Here is a 13,129-nt window from a genome sequence, read left to right on the forward strand (position 1 = left end):
GATTCTACTGGCTACACACTTGCGCAGGCATCATACTGGTCTGAGTCAAATGAGTTTTTCCTGAATAAGAACAAAATACAAAACATGGTATTTGGTCTAAAGGATAAAAGTCTATTTAACAATCCAAGTTACACTGAAGAGCCAAAGAAACTGGTAGACCTGCCTAATATCGTATAGGGCCCCTCCGAGCATGCAGAAGTGCCGCAACATAACATGGCATGGATTCGACTAATGTCCGAAGTAATGCTGGAGGGAATTGACACCATGAATTCTGCAGGGCTGTCCATAAGTCTCTAAGAGTAAAAAGGGGTGCAGATGTCTTCTGACCAACATGTTGCAAGACATTCCAGATATGCTCAATGATGTTCATGTCTGAGGAGTTTGCTGGTCAGCGGAAGTGTTTAATCTTGGAAGAGTGTTCCTGTAGCCATTCTGTAGCAATTCTGAACATGTGAGGAATCGCATTGTTCTGCTGGACTTGTCCAAGCCCATCTGAAAGTACAATGGACATGAATGGATGCAGGTGATTAGACAGGATGCTTATGTATGTGTCACCTGTCAGAGTCATATCCATATGTATCAGGTGTCCCATATCACTCCAACTGCACATGCCCCACACCATTACAGAGCAGTCCCCTGCTGACATGCAGGGTCCATGGATTCCTGAAGCTGTCTCCATACCCGTACAAGTCTATCTATTCAATACAATTTGAAACAAGACTCGTCCAACCGGGCACCATGTTTCCCGTCATCAACAGTCCATTGTTGGTGTTGACGAGCCCAGGCGAAGCATAAAGCTTCGTGTCGTGCAATAATCAAGGGTACATGAGTGGGCCTTCGGTTCCGAAAGCCAATATCGATAAGGTTTCTGTTATAACCTTTAATCACAATAATTGCGTGGATTTTCACACTCTCTCTTAGAAACAATAGCTGATCACATGATTACAACTCAGTCTCTCGTATTCGACTGCTGTGCCGTGACATGCGGCCGGTGCCGTTCGTAGCTAGGTGGCGCTCCCGCGCTCATCTGATTTGCGGAGCGCCTCTATCGCCGTTTGTGCGTACTGTCGTGACGGCACTGTTAAATGTCGTGGCACTATCACAACACTTTTCCCCCTTTGAAAAAAATAAACACTCACTTCCCTGGAGACATGGACAGCGCAGAGACATCCATGGCCTCTTGTGAGGCCCCGAGGAGATCCCGCGCAGAGACACGGGAGTATGGTCGAAAATGTCCAGGACGGAAGCTCGTGCGTGGAACGTGCCTCCTGGATGAGATGATGGGTGAAAACTCCGGAGCAGCATCCATAGGTGTCATTGACCTGGGAGTGTGCTCCAGCGAGATGGGTCCCGGAGAAGGCAGCGTCGCGACTGGGGCCAGTTCCGGAGTACTTGGAAGCGGCAGCGACGGCGGCTGCATCAACACGGACGGTAGATCGGCAGCAGCGACAGGACTGGCGTCTCGAGCTGGTGGAAGCGAAGGATGGGGCGGTGACACAGGCGTGGCCACCATTCGTGGGCGCATCTGGTCGTAATGGCGAACAACCGTGCCGTCGCCCGTACGGATTTCACAAAGCCGGCGGCCGCGAAGAGCCTTGACCACCCCTGGAATCCATTTAGGGCGAGATCCATACCCTCATGCCCACATGTCGGCACCCACCGAGTATTTTCCCGCACTAGGGGGCACAGTACAAGGCCTGACAGGGTGAAGCAGGTGCAGCAGAGTGCGCGGTTGGCGGCCATGCAAGAGTTCAACAGGGCTGCGATCACCCAGAGGCGTGAAGCGATAAGAACTCAGAAATTGCAGCAGGGCGTCATCTGTGGAAAAATCACTAAGGAATTTTTTCATCTGGCATTTGAAAGTGCGGACAAGGCGCTCGACCTCCCCATTCGATTGCGGATGGAAGGGAGGTGCGGTAACATGATGAATCCCTTGTCCAGTACAAAAATCACGGAAGGCCTGCGAAGAGAACTGAGGGCCATTGTCCGTGACGATCGTGGATGGAAGACCTTCTAGCGCAAAGATTTTGGACAAAGCCAGTGTCGTCGCCGCAGTGGTGGGCGACGGACATCTAACAACAAATGGAAACTTCGAGAAGGCATCAATCAACAGTAGCCAATAAGTACCGCGGAAGGGGCCAGCAAAGTCGGCGTGCACCCGTTCCCATGGCTGAGCTGGATCAGGCCACGGAGAGGACATTGTACGAGGTGCCGCCAGTTGTTGAGCACACTGGCCACATGCAGCAACCATATGGGCGATGTCCGAATCAATGCCGGGCCAATAAACGTGCCTGCGGGCCAGGGACTTAGTCCGAGAAATACCCCAATGGCCTCCATGCAACAGTTTGAGAACATCTTTGCGAAGAGAGGCTGGCACCACGACCCGTGGAGATGCGCCATCCGTGGCCAGAAGAACAACACCATCACGAACAGACAGACGAAGCCACAAGGCATGGTAGTTGAGAAGGGGATCCGATGCCCGGCCCCCGGTCCTGTCCGGCCAACCTCGTTGAACAAACCCGATCACCCGACGCAGGACCGGGTCACGCGCAGTAGCTGACGCGACCTGCGAACCTGTAAGTGGAAAACCCTCGACTGCACGACGTTCTTCCTCATCAATGTGGAAACAGAGGAGTTCATCACGATCGAAAACAGGGTCGGGGCCCATCGGCAATCGCGACAATGCATCCGCGTTTGCGTGCTGGGCCGTGGGGCGATAGTGAATCTCATAATGAAAACAAGACAAGTATAAGGCCCAACGTTGCAGGTGGTGAGCTGCCTTATCCGGAAGTGACGCCGAGGGGCTGAACAGAGAGACCAGCGGTTTGTGGTCGGTGATGAGGTGAAACTTATAACCATACAAAAAAACGCTGAACTTTTTTAGAGCATAAATGATAGCGAGCGCCTCCTTTTTGATTTGAGAGTAACGCCGTTGCGCCTCGTTGAGGGTCTTGGAAGCATAGGCAATGGGTCGTTCCGACCCATCCTCATACCGATGGGCGAGAACAGCCCCTAGGCCATACTGTGACGCGTCAGTCGCCAGAACCAAGTGCTGACCCGGATGGAATGTGGCAAGACAAGGCGCCGACTGCAAATGAGCCTTCAGGCGGACAAAAGCCTGCTCACACCCGTCGGACCAACAGAAGGGGACGTTTTGCGTAACAGCTGATGCAGAGGATAAGCTACCGTTGCTGCGGATGGAATGAATTTGTGATAATAAGCAATCTTGCCTAGAAACGCCTGAAGTTCTTTGACCGTAGACGGCCGGGGTAGAGCGTTAATGGCCGCAACGTGCTCACGGAGAGGGCGTATGCCCTCACGGGACAAGTGGAAACCAAGATACTCAATGGAGGGTTGGAAGAACTGTGACTTGTCCAGATTGCACCTCAACCCAGCCGAATGCAAAACCCGAAACAGTGAACGTAAATTACGAAGGTGCTCCGCAGTGGAGGCTCCCGTGACAACAATGTCATCCAGATAGTTTATGCAGCCGGGAACGGAAGCCGTGAGCTGTTCCAAAAACTGCTGAAAAATGGCCGGTGCGCTAGCGACGCCAAATGGTAATCGCTGGTACTGATACAACCCACAAGGAGTGTTGATAACGAGAAATTCCTTGGAAGGAGCGTCCAACGGCAACTGATGGTACGCCTCCGGACGAAAATTCACAACACAATCCATCCAGCTGTTGATACGGAATGTCCTCAGATATGAGGTGCACATCATCATCAATGGAGAACCCGAACAACTGGAAAGCATCATAACCGAACAGGTTTTCAGTGCCCGCATGATCCACCACATAAAACGTGAGGGGCCGAACAACAGACTTGTAGGCAGTGGAAGCATCAAACTGGCCCATGATAGGAATTTTCTGCTGATTATAAGTCCTCAGATTGCGCGTAACTGGAGACAAAGGAGGGGAGCCCAACGCCAAATACGTGCGAGAATTAATGAGAGTTACTGCAGAGCCAGTGTCCACTTGCATGCGGATGTCTTTATTCAGAACACGAACAGTAACAAACAACTTATTTGTTTGAGAAAGCACACAGTGAACATCCATGTCCGACGCCTCGTCCTCGTCGACAGGAACTTTATGGGACTGACACACAGAAGCAATGTGGCCTTTTTTCCTACATGAATTACACGTGGCCCAACGTTTTGGACACGCTGCCCTGTCATGCTGTACGAAACAACGGGGGCAAGAAGGAAGCGCGGAACGAACCGGCTTCTGTGGTTGCTGGTTTCGCTGCGAGCGTTGCGGCCCAACGAGACGTTGTTTACGCGAGTGAACCGCCACCACATCTTCGTTCTCCTGTGCAACAGGCAAATTGTCCTTGTCAAGAGTTGACTGTACAGCACCTACATCACACCACGCGTCTATTTGCGCGCCAGCAGCGTGAGACACTTCAAAGGATTGAGCGATGCTTAGAACTTCCGACAACGACGGGTTTGGCAGTTGTAGGGCACGTTGCCGAACTTCTTTATCAGGAGCAAGCCGTAGAATAGCATCCCTAACCATTGAATCAGCATAAGACTCGTGATGAGTGTCCGTGACAAATTGACATTTCCTACTCAGGCCGTGTAGTTCCGCCGCCCAAGCCCGGTAAGATTGATGGGGCTGTTTACGACACCGGTAGAACGCCACGCGGGCGGCAACGACGTGGGTGTTTGTTCGATAATAGGCAGACAATAAGTCACCCATTTCTTGGAAGGACAGGGAGGCTGGTTCCCGCAGAGGGGCTAACTGAGATAGCAGCTGATAGACCCGAGGGGAAATGCAAGATAGAAATAACGACTTACACATAGGAGCGTCGACAACGCCGAAAGCCAAGAAGTGTTGCCGCAAACGCTTCTCATAATTCTCCCAGTCTTCAGCGGCCTTGTCGTAAGGAGGGAATGGAGGCGGAGAAGAGGAAGACAGACGATGAGTAAGCGACGTCGACAACGCCTGAATCGCTGCCGTCAGCTGTGTTTGTTGTTCAATGAGCGCTTGCATAAGCTGTTCCATGTCTGCCCCGTCACGAACACGCAAATCCACAACGCGGTGAAAATATCCCGACCTCGTCGCCAAAAAGTGTTATAACCTTTAATCACAATAATTGCGTGGATTTTCACACTCTCTCTCAGAAACAATAGCTGATCACATGATTACAACTCAGTCTCTCGTATTCGACTGCTGTGCCGTGACATGCGGCCGGTGCCGTTCGTAGCTAGGTGGCGCTCCCGCGCTCATCCGATTTGCGGAGCGCCTCTATCGCCGTTTGTGCGTACTGTCGTGGCGGCACTGTTAAATGTCGTGGCACTATCACAACAGTTTCATTTAATGGTTTGCACGCTGACACTTGTCAATGGCCCAGCACTGAAATCTGCAGCAGTTTGTGAAGAGTTGCACTTCTGTTGCATTGAACAATTCTCTTCAGTCATCATTGGTCCCGTTCTTGTAGGATCTTTTTGTGGCCCAACCGATGTCGAAGATTTGACGTTTTACCGGGTTCCTGATATTCGTGGTATACTTAAGAAATGGTCATCCGAGAATATCCCCATTTCACTGATACCTCAGAGATGCTATGTTCCATTGCTCTTGCGCTGACTATAAAACCACATTCAAACTCCCTTAATCTTCATAACCTGCCATTGTAGCAGCAGTAAACCAATCAAACAACTGTGCCAGACTCCTGTTGTCTTATGTAGATGTTGCTGACACAGTGCATCTATCTGTTTACATACCACTGTATTTGAATACGCAAGTTTATACCAGTTTCTTTGGCACTTCAGTGTATATAAAGTTCTTGGGGGTATACTTAGATGACAAATTGTCCTGGAAGCAACACACAAAATACATTAGTGTCAAATTCTCAAGAGTAATTTACTTACTGGGATGTTTATGAAATGAGTACCTATGAGTCTACGTTAAAACATCTTATGTTGCATTTTTAAAGTATTATGTCGTGTGGACTTATTCTCTGGGGAAACTTGAGCAATGTCCAACTCATATATTTCTACAGAAGAAAGCAATGAAAGTCCTTACATTTTCTTAACATAAAACATGTTGTAGGCCTTTGCTCTATAATGTATAAAATAATGACAGTTACAAATTTGTACATATACCAAGTATTAATCAATACAAAAACGGATCTAAATGAAGTAAAACACAGAAATAATATTCATGGTCACAACACAAGAAAAAATATGTCCATACATATGTCATATCACAGACTATCGCAGACAATCAATAGCTATGACCTAGTGGACCATAAACTATGTAATAAGCTTCCACTGATGGTATATGACCTTACAGATCATGCTTTTACGAAAACATTAAATAAACTCGTTGCCGACCTCTTTTATGAATAACAAGAATTTTTTTTTATTCTGACATGGAATTGTAAACTAACATAAAGGAGCAAGCATGCTGTGACTTGACAGGTTGCGTAAGATATGATGGATGAGCAACACTCGCGGCAATGATGGAGTTATAGAGGCGCTTGATGTCACAGCAGGGGGGAAAACAGCAGGCTGCACATGACTGACCTTGGCGGCGGATGACTTCGGTGTAGACGGAAGCGTCACCTCTGAGTCTGTGGATGGTGAGTGTGTTACAGAGGTAGATGGCAGGATGTTCCAAGCAAAGTTGACAGTGTCAGTGTTTTGATGTATGAAACAGTAGTGATCAAAGATTGGGGGGCGTGGCTGTGAGCCCTATGCATGAGGCACGGCAATGGTGAGAGGTGATGGAAGCCGGACGTGGTCGGCGAAACCATGGTCGGAGCAGGAAGGTGATGAGACATAATGTGAACGTGATGAAGTCGAATCAGCGGATGAACTACTGGTCCATGGTGGAGAGGCGACACAGTTCGATGGAACTGGAGATCCGTGTGTGCTGTCGCTGTCGGCACTGTGGTCGAGTCGTAAGGCTGCCAGCTGCTTGCGCGAAACTGCTGCGCGATCGTGTGTCGGAGCAGAGAGATGCTCACTCGTTGAAGCTGAAATGGCAGATGTGTTGGTCGTACATTGCGGAGGTAGTGAAGATGGCGGCAAAGCAAGCGGCACTTTGGTGTGGCTGGTTACGCCGTGGTACAGAAACAAAGTGTCTGTAACTACCAAGGAAAGGTGGCAGCGGCGTAAATAAGATGCTTGTATCACATCAGTAACGTAGAATTTCCACTTGAGGCTGTGTGGTGATGACATTTGTGACATCTGGGACATAGATCCATGTAGCGTGATAGTCAGGGTATTAGTTGTAGCTCATAGTAACAGCAAAGGATTGTCAGCAGTCAGAGGTGGAACAATGACAGGAGCATCTCATTGCATGTCGTGCTCAGTCGGTGTTGGCTGCAGCATGTGTAACTGATCTTGTACCAACAAGCTGTATGTCGCAATTTGCTCACATAGCTGTTGCAGTTCTTCAGGCAAAAATGTATGTCGTGAAGCAGTTTGCTGTGTGTCACTGAGTAAGATGGGGTCGAAATCAGAATGTGTCTCTATCAAAGGGTAACCTGGAGTATAAGATAAGGCCGGCGGCACAGTATTGACGTAACAGTTTGAGTAAAAGAGATCGTGTGTGCGATCGCGAATGTGAAACTCAGTACTCGGCGGCAGTGGAGTGAGAATACATTCACTGCTGTATAAAGCATTAATACGGCTGAAATCATCTTCTGGGGTGGGTGAACAAGTTGAGGGCACGATCGATTAGTGAACGGCCGGGACGTAAGAGTGCATAGTGTCGGCGAGTTGTTGACAAGATGCGGGTGCGGTAGCCGTGGTGGGATCGTATGTCGCACAGCTGTTTGTTTTGACTGGGTCAAGGTCAGTAAGCCAGCAGGCGGTGGCTGTGACGTCGGTAGCGGTCGAGCAGAGTCGGTGTGGCTCGAGTGCTGCGTAGAGGGAAGCGTGGCACGTTCAGTGTTTACTGAGAAACAGCCGGCATTGTCGTTGGTGTAATTGGTGCATTGACATTGATTGGTAGGATGCCCTTGATGAAATTGTTCCTGTAATGTTGGTGATAGGTGCTGAATTAAAGCGGCTTTCGCTCTGGTGTACTTTTCACTCAATTTGTCACAGATGATGTCCATAATTATATAATGATAGTCCTTAAGGTGACTGAAGAGTATGAAGTATTTTTAACTTTTGTCGGTGATGCCATAAGAGGAGAATATATACTCCGTGGCCATGAACCACATTGGAAGTGGGTCAGAGAGAAATGTTGGTGGTTGAAGGCTGCAAATGAGGGACAGGCGCGGAGAAGCGGCAGAAAAGTTGGCGCGAACATTCGAACTCTGGAAGACGGGCTGTGCGGAAACCGGGTCGAACGAATTTGCACGCGGCGCGGAAGATGCAGTAGCCATGACGGGCGTTTGAGAATTTGACCAGGCATGCAATTTAGGCGTAGTTCGGAGTTCGTGCGAACTGGGATTTGCAACATAGTTCCCGTTTGTTGCAATCCATTGTTTGGCATGATTGTCCAATGTCGAAGCACTGCACAAAGTTAATTCATTACACAAAAGCAAGTCAAAATTGTCCAAATTAATCAGCGAAGGAGCACTGCACTGACCGGAAGTGAAAGTACCGACGCATTGAGCAGGTTTTGATGGACGACGTGTGCGTCTGGGTCGCATTGTCGATGTGTGAGAAGGTGACGAAAGTTACCAAAAAGCGCGATTCACACAAGAGTCGGGAATTTACACATTAATTACAGTTCCTGTACACTGCATCCAGATGCGGTGCGACGCGAAGTCGATGGACGTAGAAATCCGACAAAGGGTTGCTGCATTGTTTGTCCATGGCGATGTTCAGTACCTATTTCTGGCATTGTAAGCGGCGTTTGTGAGCGTCGGGGTCACCAGTGTGGGGATCGAGATGTTACGGACAGTAATACCTCACCCAACATTCAGTATTCGCTTGTTTATAATGAATTAACTTTATTTTGATCATAGCGGTACAAACACATCAGCTCGAATACAGAGTTTGGAACACACTGAGATCAACAGTTTTCAAAGAAGTTCATTCTCAAAGGTGAGGCGGTCAACTCTTGCAGTCAATAACCGCCACAAAGTTATGGAAGGAATGAAGCAGAAAAAATAATAAAGACATCAACGCATTTTCATTTGTAGATGAGTAGTAATTTGAGATAATAAAGAGAAAGAAGACCAGGATAGGCTGGCCACCTGGAATGACCATTTAAAAGCAAATAGTTTAACAATAAATAAATAAAAATGGTTGCAATATCACTGAACAGGAAGAACAAAAAAGTAAAAATAAGGCAAGAAAATACACTGCTGGAAACAGTAGACCAGTACAAATATTTTGCATGCACTATCAGGATACAGCATGAGATCAATCATGAAACTCAAAATTCACCTCAGTCGTATCATCAGTTTGGAATTTGCAATCTGCTCTGGAATGAACATGTTTCCTTAAGATCAGAACACTCTCCTTCAGTCATACTTTACCCCAAAAATAACGTCTGGCCTGGAAACCTCCACAATGACTAAACATGTCGACAACAAACTTCATGCCAAAACAACAAATTTTTTATCAACTATGGTCTAGAAAATTACGTAGTATAGGGTAAGAAGTGAAGAAATAAGGGAAGAAGATGGAGTATACAAGTCACTGAAAGAAAAAGTAGGAAGGTCCCACTTAAGATGGTGTGGGAATGTAAAACAAATGAATAAAGGAAGGATGGTAAAACAATGGTTACACACATAGGTGATTGGTAAAAGGCCTGCAGTAACACAAGGAAGAGATGTCTGGACCAAGTAAAGGAGGCTATGTGATTAAGAGAAAACAGAGAGATACAATCCTGAGAGGTGAATGGTACAGGGACAGGCACAAGCGAAGAAAACTCGTAAACCACACATAGGCAATTGGAGTTGATGATTATGATGATGTTAATATGTTTTGTAGTTTAATATATTATGAAGTTACTATACTTCATTTTAATTTTCATAAGAATTGTTTGTGTTGTAGGAGATGCATGGAGACGTGTAAGTGAAAATCGTAATGCACAGAAAAGTCAGGAGGAAGCTTTTATCGAGCAGTTGCTGTTAGATGACCGATAATGACGATGGTGAAGTTAATTATGATGATGATGAAAGTGAATCACATAAACTCAGTTGTAGTTAAAGTGCATAGCAGATTTTAATTCATTGACTGACCACTGGGAAACTTTAGTTTCCTGTAAAAGGGAATTCTTACAAAATACTTACGCAGCACATACAGAAATATTGCTTAAGTTTGTGGAATCAATGTCAGGTCAGATTAACAGAGGATATTACAGCTGTGCAAATAGTCAAAGTCTTGTATGGCAGGTGAAATATTGTAAAAGAAATGCCTGAAAATCTTAATTGGCCGACACAAATAAAGGCACCATACATGTAATGAAACTTGCTTGTAAAATTCTAAGATCTGACTTTTATGGTAGACACCAAGAAAATTACACCCCTCTTTGTGCTTTGATACTGCAGTAATTATGAATATAAACATAGACTAATAACAGCTTACTCAGAGCCACACAAGCAAGCATCCTTCCAAACCTCATCTGTGATTGGAACAACAAGAAAGTTCAATACAAGTGTTAAAGAAGCCTCTTTTAGGCTATAAGTAAAATACTGTAATAGCTAAAGCAAATTTATTAGAAGAATCTTTAAAGTACACTTTGTGTTAAGTTTGTCTATCAAACCATGTGTGACAAATGTGGTGGTTGCCGTAGAAATTTGAAAGAGGGGGTGTTCTGTGTAGACTGTAGATTATGGTTTCATTGGGGCGAATCTAGCAGTGCGGAAACGAGGGTAGAAAATGAGGCTCTTCCGTGGCAGTGTAGGTTATGTAGAAAGGACAGAAAAATCACTGAACAGGAGGCAAAAATTTGTGCCCTTCAGGCTGAATTAAAAAACGTAAACTTGGAATTATGTAGGTTTAAGGAGGAAAGAGAGTGTGGGAAAAGGTAGCAAGAAAAGGGAAAAATAGGGAAACACAAGCAAAGGGAAAAATAGGGAAACACTTGAAAAAACTCCAGAAATTCAATTAGTAAATCAGTCTGGCCTGTGAAACCAAGTGCTAGCCTTAGCCAGGAGACAGAAAGCTTAGGTCAACTATGCAGGGACTTTGAGAAGGAAGATCAGGTAATTATAGTTGGGGAGACAATAAACAGCCTGGCTATGACCCCAAGATACAGTATTAGGAGTGACCTGGATAAAATAGGAGCAGGAACTGAGCACACAAATGTGGGGTTTGTGGAGGTCTTTCAGTGCCATGATCAGCCCTGGGTAAACACATGCTGTAAAGCATGTTAACACTGAGCTGGACAGGATGCTCCAGACACCGTCAAAATCTCACATAAGCGTTGTTCCAGTAAATGCTATTGGTAGGTGGGGATACATTACACATGGCCTGCACCTGAATAGGATGGGGAAAAATAAGTTAACTTGTCTATTAACAGAAACTGGAAGGGGGTCCACAGTCACACAAGGGGTGATCCCTGTGGTTAATGGGTCCTGGCAGACAGATTTTTTAAGTTAAAGCCAAAGTCCAGATAGATGACAATCAAGATAAATAGAATAAAAGAAACTTCATGTATAGTAAATAGGGGTAAAGCTAATGAGGTATCAACTTACTTCATCAAAATATCAAGGGAATAAATAATAAAGTAGATTAGTATGTTTAGATGATCTCAAAAATAAGAATGAGATTCATGTTCTCTATTTGTCTGAACACCATGTAACTGTGGGAATGGATAGTGTCAGTATAAGTGGGTATAATTTAGCATCTTACACTTGTAGATCTAGGATGGATAAAGCAGGAGTTGCTACTCAAAGGACAGGCAAAACAATAACACTGTTGAGGAATCATGACTCCAGACACTTCTACATACACCTTAAAGTCCAGATCTGGTCTTAAATATGATTTATTTCTCACCACAGAAATGAACAATATCAATAGCAACTATTTTTTTCTACGGCAAAGTGGTTATTTTTGTCTTCACACTGTTCTTAAATAATTTTCTCACAGAAGTGTATCTAAGATTCTATATTAAATAGTTTGAGGTGTCTTGGTGCATACAACTTGAAGGAATTACTTTTTCAGGAATATGAAGACCATTCCCAGTTCCTTTTGTGCCAATTCAATACTACAAAAAACATACAAGACATGAAAGTTACATATAAGGGAAACTTATGATGTTAACTTTCATGTGCCATTCAAGAAAACTTTACTAGGGGTTCTGCACCCCAATAAGAGTGGATAAATTAGGGTACATTTTTATAAAATTACTGTCCACATTTCTCATTCAAAACTCAATGTTTGTTCACCCCACAGTAAAAAAATGTTCAGTCTGACTTTGGTGTGCACCAAGTGCATGTCTTCATCCAGAGTTTGGAGACAAATATCCCTTCCTAACAATATTGTGCACTTTGCTCATTGCACTCACTATTCACTTGCTTCCAACTACACTGTTAGTTCAAGTTGATATTCTCACATTTTATATTTGGTGTATATTTAAGTTGATCGCATTTTTCAATTTCGTTAATAGTAAAATTCATGGTGCATTTCTAGCTATGCATTGAAGTTTAAAATTTTGTACAGAAATTCAAACTTGTCCTTGACCTTTAAAGCATTGACTACCAGAAACTAAAACGAAATTTCAGAACTAACACACACTACTTGACTTACTGCTGTTTCAGTTGCAGGTGGATGTACCTGCAGTTTCTTGCCAGACTTTGCACATTTTCAACTTCTCAATTCACACATTTTTAACTTATCCAAATATGGCCATAATAATACATACCTTCTCCCTGAAGGACCATTCATCTCGTTCAATAGCTTCTAGAATATCTTTTCTTTTTTTAATATTTTCAGGATTGTCCATTGGAGGTAGTACTTTTTCCCACGCTCTTTTGATACGCAATCGTTCAATTATTTCTACTTCATGCATTCCAGCAGGGAGTCCATGTTCTGAAAATCAACAATTGATATAGCATGAAAATATCAGAAATTTTACATACAATAGTCTGCGGAATTATGAAGCCCAATGGTGGCAATCTGACTGCTATGTAATCAGTTTTAAAAACTATCACCGTTTCCAATAAATATACCTACATATACCACAAATAATATGTTTTCGGCCATTTAACTA

At 45.0% G+C, this 13,129-nt stretch overlaps 1 protein-coding gene across 2 annotated transcripts in view; it reads right to left on the reverse strand.

The window, feature by feature from the left end:
• Window positions 1-13,129, reverse strand: part of LOC126272933 (cilia- and flagella-associated protein 91-like) — a 273,513-nt gene that overhangs the window by 179,700 nt on the left and 80,684 nt on the right. For both annotated transcript variants that reach the window (XM_049976230.1, XM_049976231.1), the window contains exon 6: window positions 12,782-12,948. In XM_049976230.1, coding sequence (XP_049832187.1) covers window positions 12,782-12,948 — 167 coding nt within the window. The remainder of the gene's footprint in view (window positions 1-12,781; window positions 12,949-13,129) is intronic.

The sequence above is a fragment of the Schistocerca gregaria genome, chromosome 5 (genome assembly GCF_023897955.1).
Source record: "Schistocerca gregaria isolate iqSchGreg1 chromosome 5, iqSchGreg1.2, whole genome shotgun sequence".
NCBI classification, from domain to species: domain Eukaryota; kingdom Metazoa; phylum Arthropoda; class Insecta; order Orthoptera; family Acrididae; genus Schistocerca; species Schistocerca gregaria.